The sequence below is a fragment of the Platichthys flesus genome, chromosome 6 (genome assembly GCF_949316205.1).
Source record: "Platichthys flesus chromosome 6, fPlaFle2.1, whole genome shotgun sequence".
NCBI classification, from domain to species: domain Eukaryota; kingdom Metazoa; phylum Chordata; class Actinopteri; order Pleuronectiformes; family Pleuronectidae; genus Platichthys; species Platichthys flesus.
Genome location: NC_084950.1, coordinates 11,991,526 through 12,007,150, shown reverse-complemented (window position 1 = coordinate 12,007,150; position 15,625 = coordinate 11,991,526). Strand labels below are relative to the sequence as shown.

Here is a 15,625-nt window from a genome sequence, read left to right as displayed (position 1 = left end):
TAAAGCACATTAACATAATCAAGATCTATCAAAGGCCAAGAAAATTATATTTTTATATTTTGAAAGAGTTTTCAAGGCCAAAAATTCAGATTAATGAACATTAGACTTTTCAAGACCCCACGGAAACCCTGTTTAATTGGCATGGAAGTTGGCTGTTTAGCCCCATAGGACATTTAATATGTGTAGATATGACACAAAACAGCCCTGAGCATAAAGAGCAGCACACACTAACACAACCTTCATCCACCCCCGTCTTCTCTGGGGTGACTGGTGAGACAGTGGAAAACCACAGACATCCTTGAGGTCAGGTGGGAGGTTCACTTGCAGAGTGTTCCTACAGTTCAACCAAGTCGAAGACACCCACAAAGACACTCAGTGCGGTTTCAAAAAAGTTTGAGCTGCTCCTATGGTCAGATGTGGAACACATGTAGTCGAGCTCCCTGACTAATTCATGTAATTCGCAGTGACAGGATTAGCGCCAGCGTTGTACAACACACTGTACCGCTCCGTTTCACAGCTGTTCCCAGGCATCAAATGTCTCAGCGAAAAGGGATGATCGGCCACCTTTGGACTTCCAATGATCTGGACGGACTCAAACGTTCTCCGTCTCTGTTAAGGTCATCACGGCGGCTCACACAATGCCAGGCCCATCGCTAACTACACCAGCATTTCATTTGGACTGTGGCACGCTGAGACTTCTGACCTTTTACACCAGTCTCAAAATGTCCGGTTGAGGTGGTAATTCCGCTCTCAATTCACACTTTCCACACTTTCCACACTTCCGACTTCTTCCCAGGTGCCCCACTAACCAGTGTTTTTCCTGAGCTTTAATTGAGCTCGGTAATTCAGGTCTTATGTGCATATACTTTATACTTTAGTTATGAGCTTTGCAGGCTAACAAGGCTCTAAACAGGTATTTTAAGCAACACTACAATACCCAAGATGTTTCTGTAAAAACATGGCCATCGCATCAGTCAATATCAGAGTGGTGCTGCAGCAGAGAAAATCCTGCTTCATTTCCCTTAGCAACAGCATAGATTCACCTTATTTATCCCAATATAAGTGGTCACTGGAGGGAATCTTCCTTCACCGGAAATCACAAAATGAAACTCAAGGGGAAACGACTAAAGAGCAACAAGCCAATTGGGCTGAGCAGTAATAGTCATCTCTTGGATATAAATTAAACCAGCTAGGTTGGTAGAGTACGAGGCAAAGTCCACTGGCTGTGCTTAATGCAACTCTTGTATGTGTAAAATTAGATCCTGAGCAATATACACTAGCCATAGCATGCTATTACTGCTATGGACAAGTTTTGTATGGGACGGTATATAATAACATAACCGACACACACAGTCACGGGGAGTTGATGTGTCAATCAAAGGGTCTATCAATGTCTGTCCTCGGGCCGACGTGCCAAGATGACAAACAAGACATCTGCGACCGAGAGTACAGCTGTGACTGGGGCATGGCAGGAGATGCCTGAGCCACTAACACCTTCGGAGGGGTGACGAGCTAGCGGCCTTATTAGAACCTCATGCCACCTCTGACGGCCCCCGTGGCAGATATGAGAGCCAGCTCGAGAGACATGGAGGCCTGGCACCAGCTGGCAGAGTGACCCGGGCCCTGTGGCTGCTGCCCTGGCTACGCAGTGCCAGAGTGTGCTGGCCTGGGAGACAGGCCAGGTCCACCACAACTGTCCGCCTCTATCAGCTCTCGCTGGGAGAGAGGACAGCCCCAGGTTCCGTATGGGGACGATGGAGGGCGTGAAGGCCTCGTCCACTGGGTGGGATTGACCTTGAAACCTACTGTAGCCGTGACAGATCCTTTTTTGTGGAGAGGATCACAAGCTAGTTAATAAAACTTAAGTTAACTAGAGATTCAGCTAATCAAAAACAAGAATGATCCCGTTTAGGGGCCATAGAGAGGTTTGAGAGTGATGGGTTTATAAGATTGAATTTTTGAAGGTGTGAATGTGGGCATGGATTGGCTCTGGCTCCCCTGTGACCCTCATAGGACAAGTGGTATAGTTGGATGGATGGTTGGACGGATGGATGGATGGATGGATGGATGGATGGATAATTCTACAGGGTAAGGCGTCTACGTTGACACCACCCACTTCATGTTTTGCTGCTTCAGTGTAGTTTTGTGGAAATGACACATGCACATAAGCTCTTTACCTGTCAAAATATAATGGTGACCAATAGGCCCTTCAGTAATGGGTGAAGACTTTTAAACAATGGGAGGTTTGCACTGTGCTACTCCCTGGAGAGAAAGTGAGAGAAAAGTGCTCTGTGCCCAGGGGCATTTGATGTGCCAGAGCAAATTCCAAAATGAGCCGCAGCAAGGGCAGGCAAACCCTCCACCCAGCAGCAAAATCATCAAACTTTTAATGACTTGGGCAATTACCCCCAGTGAGCCTGCTTAATGGCATCCAGAGGACGTCACCAGACACAGCTCTCTAGACTACACCGGCCTTTCCCCTACACCAACTTACAAGACTGATGTGCACGATGGCTTCCACACCATCACTCCTCACACACACATATATACTGTATATATATTTATATATATATGACAGCTGCTCCGAGAAGCAGGTACCTCAGACTCTGCTCTAACGTTGTTATTTTCTGTGGTTCATGAGCTCCAAACTGTTAAGATAAACAGAACAGATGTGCCTTTCGTTTTTGAAATTTCACTGGTTTTATTTTAGTGAAAGTGTCTCCTGCTGCATTCTTCAAATGTGATCCTTTTTTTATATAACAATTTTGAGACATTTTCCAGAGTTCATGTCTGAAAATGCTTGAAAGTCATAATTGCTGTTGATAATATAAGTGAGGAGAATATACCAGGGCGCTGCCGCTGTCTGCTTGTTATCCGGCTCTTATTTGCAATCATCATGTCAGTCCGGTCGATGACTGCTGCTGTGCTGTAGGATCATCACTTATGCAGGCCTTGGATCAGGAGCTAAAATATCCTATGGTTTAGCCGTTATCCGACGTGACCTGCAGTTAAAATCCAGAGAATTGGGTCTGGACATAACGTTGCAAGTTAAGGTCGTATTTTAACATAATGTACTAGACAACAACTACACAGAGTTTTATTCATCATTGTTTGTAAGTGTCATTTTTGGGACAATCGACTTCGCTGCTCTGAATTATAAATATTGCTTGTCAGAAATTCACTGTTTGTAATGAGTTGAAGCTGGATAAAAAACGCCCGTCTCACCTCTGGACTCACAATTCCTGATAGATTGCGCAATTGCAGACCTTCTCAGCCTGTGCCACACTCCATCTTATAAATCCTGAAAGGTTAACAGCCCTCCTAAAACACTTGAGGTGATAATGCAAGGGAGCCCCACTGTCCCCACACAGCATCCTGTATAGCAATGCTATCTAATTAGCCCACTTAAGGACTCCTTTCATTTTAACGCTGAGCGTATGCATAGCTAGTATCAGAGCGGCGCAGATAAAGATTCAAATTGGCTCCTGACAATGGGGACCATATGCTAATGGTTATTTCCCCTTGCTTCGGAGCATGCCCCGGGGAGATGGCACTGTGTGCTTCGTGGCCCACAGGAAAAAAAAAGACAGAAAGACACACAAGCATACATCACTTTATACCAAAGCTTTATTTCAGCACAGTGGCCTATTGTCATAGCAGCTTCTCTGCTGAGCCAGCTAAAATCAACTAAACGCAAGATGGAACGCCTGCATTCTGCTGATAAACTTTCTAACAAATTATACAGTGAGAAATTTTAAATCTGATGCAAACACCAGACTTTGGGAGACGCATCAGTAATAAGAAATGTCTCGCCCTTTGCAGCTCCACTTTTCTGTTACACAATAGAGCTAAACATCTTCCCTCACTCCCTCCATACATTAAGTTTCTGTTCAGAGTGGGTCATTTAATGGGTTACCTTAAGGCCCTTTTCCCACAGGTAAAAAAAACCCACTAACATCTGGCTGCAATGGGATTGGACACAGTCAGCATTCACTCCAGGGTGAATTGACTCTGCAGTAGACACAGGTTTTTACCGGCTCTGGCTCCGATCGGCACTGATGGAAACATGACACCCAAGTGTGGAGAGTGACGTTGGCGCTGCACCCTTTCCGGCACGACGTTACTATGAGCAATGACCTTTCTATGTAAATAGCCATTAACGTTTGAGTACTTTTCGTTTTTTTCTCACTTTACTAGCTTTTCAGTTTCCGGCGCGATTGTGACATCATACACCTAAAAAAAGGTGTTTGACACAAGAAGTCAAACACCTCTTTTTAGAATTTACCCAGGTTTGAAGAACCTGCATATTCATGCTAAATTTGATGTTAACTGGGTATATCAACCATTTTTTATGTATTTCCCCTGTTTCCCTTTTCCTCCAAATGTAACAGGTCATTGCATGGACTGCAGCCACCACCAATGGACCAAGAGTGATTTCTCTCCTGCGCTTCTTTTTGGATCCCACCCAGAGCCAGGTGTACTGATAATTGGCCAACAGTGAAGATTTTTATTTCACACTTGGCTGAGCTGTTATGGCCTCACACTAGCAGATAGAGGCCAAGTGAGAGAACCGTTGTACGGTATCATGTTAATACCCAGAGGAAAGGAAGCACTACCGTTCTCTATATTTCTCTGTGCCCAGTGAAAAGTTCAGGAGATAACACAATGTGTTCTACAGAGAAAACCTGTTTGGTATAATTCATCAAAATCTGCGGCATGGATTTTTTTTAATCAGAGGGAGCAAATCTATAAAAGAAGTGGACCTGTTCTTCCTGCTGTAGATATCAAAGCCTGTTATTCTTGTTTCAAACAGACTCAGGCTGTTTTCTACAGTGTTTTGCTGTTTAGGAGTTTAAATTTAACATGAGCAGACAGAGAGAATTCCAGTTCTCTCCCCGTCTGTGGCTAGCCAGGACCAGTGTAACCGAGGCAGACAAGGGTGCTGTGTGTCCTGCTGACCCACCCTGCAAATGAGAGGGTGCTGTGGTGCGGTGGCTGCTCTTAATTACAACCAAACAGCTGCAAACACATAGAGTTACAGCGAAAGGGGCTAGGCCATACTGCCAGGCCAGGGGACAAGCCCTACAGTGTGGCGTGGCCACAGTCGTCTTGCTGTGTTCCTCACTACCCTCAGCTCACTCCCACGCCATGAGGCCCCCGCTGCAGCCCAGCGCTCCTGCTGCCTCATCAACTTCTCAGGCTGAAATTGCAGGGTGGCAGGGGAATCATGTCTGTAAATATGACCGCACTGACAAAGAAATGTCACGGTCCCTGTTCTGCTCCCTGGGACATTGGGGAGGGAGGTATGTCTGTTTAGATCCATGCACACCATGACAGCTCCTGAACTCTGGTCCAAGGCAACAAGGAAAAATGGAGCATGAGCGTAACCTCCAGACAGGTAGAGTACAAACTGTGGCTTTATATTTGTTCAGATACTAGGTATTCAGTAGTGTTTTGTAAAATACGATCAGAGAATATAAGCCTGAGGATCCCAAAATATAGGAATGCATTTATAGGACATATGCATAACATTTACAGTATCTAAACAGTGTATGGATGGAGGGATGGAGGGATGTTAGATAGCTGGGGCTAAGGAGGTAGAGAATGGTGTGCGCTAACCATGGTGGTTCAATCCCTAGCTTCTCAAATTTCTAATTCCAAAGTGTCCAAAGATACTGAACCGCAAATTGCCCCTGATGGCTGTGCTGAATGGTGTGATAAAAAAGCACTGCTATACCGGTGGTGAATGTGTGAATGTGGCTTGTACTGTTAAGAGCTTTTAGGGGCCGATAGGACTAGAAGAGTGCTATACAGTCCACTTACCACAGATTCTGTGTATCCAAAGAGAAAGCAAAATGATGACACTCACCTGCCTGTTCCTCTCATCCATGATCCGGGTGATCTGTATCTTCTTCCGCCCCATGGCTGCGTTCCTTTCCGGTCTCTCTGACACCTCAACAATATCAGAAAAACAACACTCTTTCTTCCTCCGCTCTCCTAGCACATTGTGCAAAAGTCTTTCCTCTTATATACGCTCTTTCACTCTTCTCTGTACCCTCACTGCGCTCCGACAAGAACAGGCCGCAATCCGCAGGACGATCTGTAGAGAAACAAGGAGAGAGAGACAGAGAGAGGGACAGTAAGTTAACTCGACACGCAACAATGTCTCCTCAGGCCCTTCAAAGCACCGGAGGGCTCTTCGTTCTGTTCTTGAGCACATTCAGAAAGCATGAGAGCCACATGGCATGTCCGTATCTCCTCAGCTGCTGCACTTGAGCCACAGCTCAAGTCAATGAAAGATGGCTTCAGTCTTTAAAGGGCAGCAGCGTCAAGAGTCACAGGCAAGTTGAATTGAACAGAACATATGACATATTTGCTAACCAAAATTACTGAAATACATTATAACCTACTTAACCGAACCCTAATTTGATCATAAAGATGATACAAGATGTTAATTAGTACGATTTATGGGAGCTGGTGTGACAATTTGGTGTCTACACATTGATCTGAGCTCTTCCCTCTTTTTTCGATCTTATATTCTGTTTTCCGGCTTGTTTGTAAATTTGGGCCATGACATTTTCAATGATTTTCTTCCTCTTTGTCTTTCGATTGTTGGCACCTCTTTTTCACGCTGAGATATTTGTATCATACCAGTTTTGCGTCTCCCCACTGAATTTTCCTCCAACTGTCCTGCTGTACTCTCCCATGGGCTCACTCTGACATTTCCATGGCATTTCATGAGTTTACAGGAAAAGTTCTGAAAAATTTCAAAAGCAAATGTCTCAAACATTCTTGGATGCAGCCCCTTCAATACCGGAAAATGTTTGGATTTCATCTTCAGTCTTTGTGCTAAGCTAAGCTAACCAGCTACTTGCCGCATGTCTTTTCATTTACTTTCCCCTGTTGGGCGAGACAGTACAGCGAGGTTTCATGCTCTCCCTGAGCTGACCCACCCTCATGTAGGCTTTGCTCTTAAGATGATTAAGAGAGCACCCAGTCTGGGGTTGACAGTAGCTGAAATCTCCTGGGCTGCCGGAGAAGCCACAGGGGATGTTGAGGGAGGGGGTGTATTCCCACATATGTGTTTCTAACATGTCTAGTGGTTCAGACCACACTGTTCCCCTGAGAACATCTAACTCTGTCCTGTCTCTACTTCTCTGCAAGAAGAAATATAGCCCCCTCCCTAATGGTACATCCATCACTTAAGCCCAGCAAATACAAAATGTCTAAACAACTCTATTTCCCCTATGAGAAAAAATGTAGAGAGGTTAACAACTCAGGCCATTCGATGCAGTCAGCAGTTGCGAGGCAAGGAAGCCAAGGGCCGAATTGGCAGTGAAAATGTAAAATGACCAGTTCCAGTGGCACACAGTCATTATCGGTTACAGATGGACTGGCATTATGGTGTCTGGCTGTCTGAATCGGGGCTCCGCCGTAGGCAACCTTGACTGAGATCACCTCACTAACTACCCACGCGTGGCTGTCGGAGCCAGGAAAGTGACAGCCTGATCTCTGATGAAGAATTTCCCCCTGAACCCCATCACAACAGGTCAGGGAGAACGATGGTGCTCTTGTTCATTCACCATGTCACACAAACTGAAAAAGCAGTGTAAGATAAGAGGTCAGGGATTGGTTCAGCTCCCCAAAATACATATTTGACTATGAACAAAGCAGTTGTGCGTGTTACAGGAAGTGATCTAATTAAGTGAATTGTGTTTATGTAATATTAAAAAACCTTCAGTGCATTTACTGGAATTGAAGGTTTGCTGTTGAATTCACCATTAGTTCATGAAGTTAATTTAATAAAAGACCTTGATTCTGGGTTTGTGGGTCTCAATAGTAAATGTCTACCGTGGTAAATTGTATCCACATACAGATAAGGAGACTTTTCTCACAGTGATCAGTGTTGGTTAAGAGACATTCTCACATACGAAATGTTTCCACTCTGTCCTGCCTTTATGCAAAGGAGCTGCCACAGCAGGACAGTTCAAGTCTACAGGCATGACACACTGTCCTGACTTTTATTCTCACAAAGACAGATACACAATGACAAGTCGAGAGGGGGGGGCTAACTAATTGTCCACATTCGTCTGAAATGCACCTAAAAAGCTACAAAAAACAATGCTGACAAAACCTAATTTGCAGGATGTCCAATATAAATATTATAATCGAATAGTGTCGTTAATCATGACGCAACATAATTCACTGTAGATTGAATATTGAAATGTCTGTGTTACAAAGAAGAACAATGTCTCTACTGTGTGCAGTTACATGTTTTGGTGTTATGTTCTGACTTCTAAGCACAAGAATCGGACAGACTATCTGTTTATGGCGTAATCATGTGCTCCTTCTGTGTGCTCTTTTTGTGTGTGTGTGTGTGTGTTTCTGTGTGTTGTTTGTGTTGCGAGTAAGAAACAGGGAGACAAGGAAATAGAGAAAAAAAAGAAGGAAAGCAAGCACGTGGTTAATATCTATGCACTAAGTGTGAACAGAAACCCCCTAACTACTGCAGAATCCCACCTTCAAAACTCATACATAGCACTCTGCAAACAACAGGACGTACTAGAAGAGGAGAGCACATATTTCCGCTAAGGTTGACAGATGTTTTTCACCATATTGCTTCTTAAGATGAGACACATATACCATGTCCACAGAAAGGTTCTGAAAAAATCGCCTCCATCATAAAAAATATCTATTTTGATTCACCCAATCCACACCATTTTCAGCTGTTGACAGATTTTTCTCATAAAGATCTGCGTATTATCTCTTGAAAAAAATAAGAAATGAATGCCACATCTCACATTGATAAACAAAATGACAAAAAATCCTGCTGCATCCCCCCCTGACCCATACCGCATCTTTCCACCAAGTTTGTGGCAATCTGAACAGTAGCTTTGCATAATCCTGCTAGTAACTGACAATCAAATAACAACTCAGATGAAAACATAACCTCCTTAGTGGAGTTCTAAAGGTTAAGAACCTTGTGTGCATCATAGGGCTGCTTGAATCAGAGGATTGGTGCATGTTTGCACAAACAGAGATGGACAGTGTTTAACGGCCTTAATTCCGTCCTCTTTATGAAGACATTTGCGTGACTAGAACACGTGGTCCACTTCGATGTGCACTACTCCAGCCCTTCTGAACGATGCTTACCAAACCTTGCCACACATTAATCAATGTGCGGAGAATATGTCGCCATAGGAATGAGCACATGAGCTTGGCACAGAAAGTCAATATGACATGTCTATGCTTAAGTGTCGAACACATGCTCCCAGTTCTGGAATATGCTGTATACCTACGGAATATGCATTACGGTGATTTCTGACCAGAGCTGCGCTGATCCTCCATGACGAGGTGCGAGACTGGTCCATTGACGGGAGGGCCGGTCTGCCTTCTCCTCCCTAAAGGAAGCTCATGGAGACAATGGAGGACTTGGTGACAGCCCTGGTCCTTTCACAATCAATAAAACATGCTCAATCCCCTGTGTAATTACCGGATCCAGCATGGCCTCCTCCTCCCCCTCCGCTTCCATGCCTGTGTTCACTCGGCACAAAGTTGAGGCATTACTCCCTCAACTGTTGTCCTATATAAAAGGTAATATAAATCTACACAGTACATTCATGTTGCGGTTACCTAATGAACAGAAAATGAGGCCAGTGTTACTCTTGTGGTATAATAAAACTGCATCAAATCAACACCACTAGAATCTTTTCTAGTCTCACATTTGCAAATAAAACCTGATATATTGAAGGTACTCGAACATTCGCCCTGTTTGACTTGTGCTACAGAAGCACCCAATACGTGAGGCGAGCATGCCTACACTTCTTTGAAGGTGGTGGACAGCAGCCAAAGTCTTGAGCATAGCCGTGACAGTTGTGTTTCCTGTGCGAGGCAGCGTCAGCCTCAGTATCCTACCGCAGGCCGTGGGCAGACAAGACTCAACTTCCTGCCCCTCCACTTCCTGTTATTTAGGACCCTTCTGCGTTCCCTCCGCGGGGGAGTCAAAGGGAGGCCAGGGAGAGATGGAGAGGCGGACAGAGGGAGGGACCCACCTTGGGGACACCCTTCCCCTCTGATCCTTCCCCTTATTACTGTCCCGACTGTAAGTCCGAGACTAAACAACAACAGAGGCGCATCTCCTCTGGCCTCACTCTGTGTGCTTATTATGTTTACTGGAAGGATCATTACACAGGCTGGACAATGTGCACATGCTGCTTTCAGCCGCTCACTTTGCAATTAGTAGGCAGAGACCTTTCCTTGTTGTTCAAACACTCCACCGGGTTACATAAGAATGAATCACAGCTCTCACAACAGGAGTTAACATACATGGAAACAACGTGATTATGACAGAAGTACATTTTCCGATGGGATGCAACAGCCTCATGCAGTAATCTGATGTACAGAGATATGTGGATTCTGTGAAATAATCCGGCGTTCTTAAGTATATCGAAACCAGTGTCAACACTCTCGCTCGGATGTGATTCGCCTCCGGCAGCCGGCAGACAAAGAGCTAAAGCAGCCTAAATCCACAGTTTTACCAATGTGTTTCAATGGAGCTTTGACGCCAGCACAGCAGGAAATGAACATTCACCCCCTTTGTTCTTGCTTTCATCAGGAGGTGCTGTACCTGTAAATGGGGTTGTTGGCCTGAGGGAAGTGGAGGCAAGCCAACCCTCTCATGCTCTCTCCCTCTTCCCTTTGTGCGAGCACGCTTATCTCCTTCTCCAGCAGTGAAAGGCAGGATTGTGGCCCCAGCAGCAGCATCACTAGTGTTAATGTCTCCTGATGCTAATCTGACACACGGCTGATCTCTCAACAGCCACTTTTTCCAACGCCTCTTTTCAGCCCTCTTTCTTTCTTGGCTTTTACTCGTGATTTCTTTCTTTTCGTTCCGGCTTTCTTTCTTTGAACCCATGTTATACGTTCTTTCACCTCAGTTTCCAAGGCAACTAATGAGATATAATTAATAAGAGCTATCGCAAGGGCATGCGGACAAAAAAGAAGGGAAGAGGGAGGCTTTGAGAAATGTGGAAATTGGTGGGGCTCTCTTCAAATCATGGAATTTCTGCAGCACTTCCCCTTTCTCTGTAAAGAATTTCTAGGGTTGACATTTTTCATATACAGAGGGGTGGTTTACAGGCTAACATAATTTTGATATGATTACCTTAAAAGTTTTGAAGGAATAACCAAATACAATTAGCTCAAAAGTAAAATCTCCAGGCTAAAATCTTGAGATTGGTAAATGAAGATATATCTCCAATAGATTTCTTACTAAACTTAATGTGGGTCGTAACAGTACATTAATTCATGTTTTGCTGTGAGGGGCCTCTCAATCAAAACAAAAACAAAATACCTTGTTTGATGACGCCCTGAAGCAGAGTGGGATCATGGGAGTTGTCGGGAGATTGGGTTTGAACATTGTTGGAAACATGTTGGATAATGTAAGTACACCAGTCAACAAAATATAAAAAAGTATGTCTGATCATTTCTAGGCACGTTAATGAAGAATTGTGACATATTAAGTCTCTAAAGGTCATTGAGATTCTTCAAGACTAATTTCATTAGGAAAAAAACTCATCGCTCCAGAGGAGGAAGTGACCTGCACAGTCGGGACAGTCACAAAGCCAGCAGTGAGAGTCTGCACTAAAATGGCAGCCAGGCAGACAGCGAGTGGTTAATCTGCCCTGATGACTGGTGGCTGAGTCCAACCCTCCGATGACCCAGCTGTAATCCCACATTGGATCAATGCAAGTTCAAACAATCCTCCGCGCTGCTAGCACCTTGCCTGCGCTGGTGGGATTGTGCTGTTAGACAGGGACCAGGAGACAGAAAGCTACTTATCACCTCCAAAATGACATCAAAAGGAAAGAAAGCCCCACAGGATGAACCTGGTTGCACTGAGAGCATGTTTCAATATTACACAGCCGCCTGGATGGACACCATGTCGATCTTTAGAATAAATACTGGACAAGTGTCCAATCTACAACATCTGAATGACGACGAGTGGAAGTACAGGAACGACCAACAACCAAAGGATGTCATTCGCTGACAGCATTACCAGACAGACATCCTCCATCTCACTCTCACATTGCTGTCAGGGGATGAGAGGACTATGCAAGGTGACTTTGACTCAGTGCCTTGGGGTTTCATGAGAAAGATGCCATTGACATTACATTAATTTCATGTCTCTTTTTTTACTGATTTAGTGCCAGGGAGTCCCGGATAGCATGAAAAAAAAGAAAAAGGACAGAGAGACAATTTTGCTGTAGCTTCAAGGCGCAAGAGGCCAAGGAAGACAACAGTGACAAATAGGTGACATGATCGGCCACCAACTTTTTTCCTCCATTCAACGGAGGGACGAGACATTCGCAGGCTGAATGCTAGTCGGAAACTTTGCGCTGTGCTTCATGTGTGTTTGGGTGCGACAGCAGGTGTGTGCGACACGGAGGCTGAACAAAAACAAGAGAGGAAGGGGAGGGAAAGTCAGACGGAGCGAAAAGACAGTAAGGGTGTGTTAACTATGTGGAAAAGATGTAAAGGAAATAAGACTCAAAGAAGCACCCGGCGCCCATCCCATCCCACCTCTGTGGTAGTGAGCGGCAGCGGCGTTGTAACATAATTACTGCTGGGACACTTCTATTCCCAATGATCCATTTGCGTCAGTCAGGTTTTCAAGCCCAGCCAATGAATGGATTCTCAGTTTCTCAAGGATAAAGAGATGACCCTCTCCGAGCAGTTATATCCATTTCATGTAGAGAAGCTACTCTCCTCCTCAAGGTAAATCCCTTGATGCAGATTGGAGTGAAACTTTTACGAACAAAGAAAAAAACGATGTTAACTTCCTTGATGCAAGGGTAGGCTGAGGAATTATGTCTCATTAAAACTGAAGGTGCTTGACAACTGAGAATTCATAGACACACAATACAGTTTCTAAAGTGGCCTAGTAGATTGTTTTAAATAATCATTTACAGGGGATCTTGAAAAAAATCCAGAGCGATCTAATAACATTTAACACACTTTTGAAGATTTTCCCACAATTCTAACATCTAGATATGACAGTGTGTCGGTATGTCACTTAAACATGTCAGTTTCTTGACATGACAGAACATCAGAATCCAGGACTCTTTATGGATGATCACTTCTTTGCTTTAACTGATAAATATACATGTTACAAATTTGAGTAGGTTTTATTATCAGTTTTCACAATTTGAATGTTTTGTTTTATTGATTTTTGTTGTAAGATGAGTATTTTGTAACTCTCTTTTACGCACAAACACATGCACACAAAAACACAAATACAAGCATGGTCCTAGAGGTTTATACATTTGCATAGCGTTACAGTGCGGTGCTGTCGTCTGATATCCTACAATGGCATGTGTCCATTTGCATGGTTGTCTATCATTAGATGGACCCCTCACCAGGGAATTATAATAATGCCAACACCACTGGGAGCAACAGACCCCCTTCTCACCCACCATCCCATCCACCACCCCAACCCTCTAAGGATCCCTGCGAGTCGTGTTAAGTGCCATGGCAGCCTTTTGATGTTGCACAGGCCGCAACGCAGAAATGGTAAACAGCGAAGATGAACCGAGATCTTCCTCCGGGGGGAATCTGCAGTGTATGGGTATTAGGGACGTCACGCATAATGTCTCTCAGCAGTCGAGCATTTAACCAATCTCGACGCATCTTTGGAAACACTGAGGATCCGGATTAGATACTGAGATCCTAGATATTCAATTCAATTCTCTCCCAGTGTTGATGATCAGCGGGCATATTTCATTAAATAAACAGTGAGCGGCGAAAACAAAAAGAGTTTCTTTGCTACAAATACTGTACATGCAGTTTAGGATTACTGTCTGCCTTCAGAGAATGTCCGCTTTCAATGGAAAAAAAAATTAAAAAGCTCAGAATAAATATTTGATTTTCTCTTCCCATTTTTATCTTCCACTCGATGCCTCTTTCCCACAGTGTTCCATTACATAAAAGGTTTATGCAATATGAGCAGTGAGGATGGCCATGAGTCATAACAACAGTGAAAGGGGCTAGCTAAAGTAGCATTGATTTTTTTTTCTCTCTTTCTTATAATTTAATGTTGTAGAATTTGTCTTTTAATGATCCCTTACAGCCTCTGGGATTCACGCTTTTAGATTTTTTTCCACGTAAACATTTCAAACTAAACAGCTGCTCACCGTATTTCTGAAAATACATAATGACACATGGAGGCTGGAAGTGGCAGGAAAATACTTAAAATCTGGATCTGTGCGATGTTTGTCATGAAGTTTTATGTTGTTTGATGTCTGCAACACAATAGGAGACAGTTTTCAGTTAGAGTGCACGCTCTGAATCTGCTCTGTGAATGATGCGTCTTAACAGAAAACAGCAGTTTTAGAAGCAGACAATCCACTAATGCTCTGTTCTCAGAGGGCAGATGTGACCAAAAAAAGTGTGAGGCGGATCATTTCTTTATAACCAATAAAAGCCGATAAACTGACTTGAACATGAAAGACGAGGGGAACATTTCTCTCTCTCTCTCCCTCCGGCTTGAATATCTATTGACATCAATGAAGGGCATTCACTGAGCAAATAATCTAAGGGGCATTTAGGCAGTTAGCCCACAGTATTTCCCAAATCAGATGATGTGTGCTAGCTGTCACATGAACACTGTGTGCAAACACTGTGATAGAGAGAGAGAGAGAGAGAGAGAGAGAGAGAGAGAGAGAGAGAGAGAGAGAGAGAGAGAGAGAAAAAGAGAGACCCCCACAGGCCCCTGCTGCTGCTCACCTCTCCAGGAATCTTTTCAGTCAAACTGTTTGCTGATAGCCTCTGGTCCCGAGTCCCAGGGCCAACGGCTGATGATGGCTGCCACCCCCCCCCCCCCTACACACCACCCCAACCCCTCTCCCCAGCCCCCATATATGTTCTGAACACCCCTGGCAGTTGGAACAGCGACAGAGGTTGAGGGGCGGAGGGAAACAGAATCAAGAACAACACGGTCTGACATGAATATAGGCTGCCAACAACTCACATGTGAAAAAAAAAGAAAAAACGACACAATTTTCACCTAGATCTGCAGCCCACAGGACACAGATGGGAACTGGACTGGGAGAGGGTGGAGAGGACAGGCAGGCAGACGCACAAACAGCGGGCGGACCCGACACCTCAATCTCAATCCCAGTCACACTATAGAGAGCTGGGATCCAGGGACTAAAGATGTGATGACAATACTTTATAGATGGAATTTACTTAAAAAGACTCTGGCTGAGTTTAAAAAAAAAGCTTTATTGACAACTAGACCCTCCAGAGGGGGCTGTATGTGAGAACGCAAACGTCTGAGTCAGTTGCTAAGGACATTCTCCGGAGTTTCTCCTGCCCCGCCAACTGGTGAAAACTAATGATACGGTCTAAGTGAGACCATGGCAGAACAAGATTATCTAGAGGTTTCACTCCTAGAGATGTCTAACATGCAAAACTGAAAGAAATATATATCATACAACCGCTGAAGATGTCACCTGGGTATGAAAACAAGATCCAAGAGCTTTCGGTGATAAGGGCTGTCTACTGTGTGGATGTGCTGTTAACTAAAGCATGTGCTCTCCGCAGTACAATATAAACATTATTTCCT

General features: G+C 44.3%; 1 protein-coding gene across 5 annotated transcripts in view; it reads right to left on the bottom strand.

The window, feature by feature from the left end:
* Positions 1-15,625, bottom strand: part of mef2aa (myocyte enhancer factor 2aa) — a 60,166-nt gene that overhangs the window by 33,004 nt on the left and 11,537 nt on the right. For all 5 annotated transcript variants that reach the window (XM_062389541.1, XM_062389543.1, XM_062389539.1 and 2 more), the window contains exon 2: positions 5,870-6,100. In XM_062389541.1, coding sequence (XP_062245525.1) covers positions 5,870-5,923 — 54 coding nt within the window. In that variant the 5' untranslated portion in view covers positions 5,924-6,100. The remainder of the gene's footprint in view (positions 1-5,869; positions 6,101-15,625) is intronic.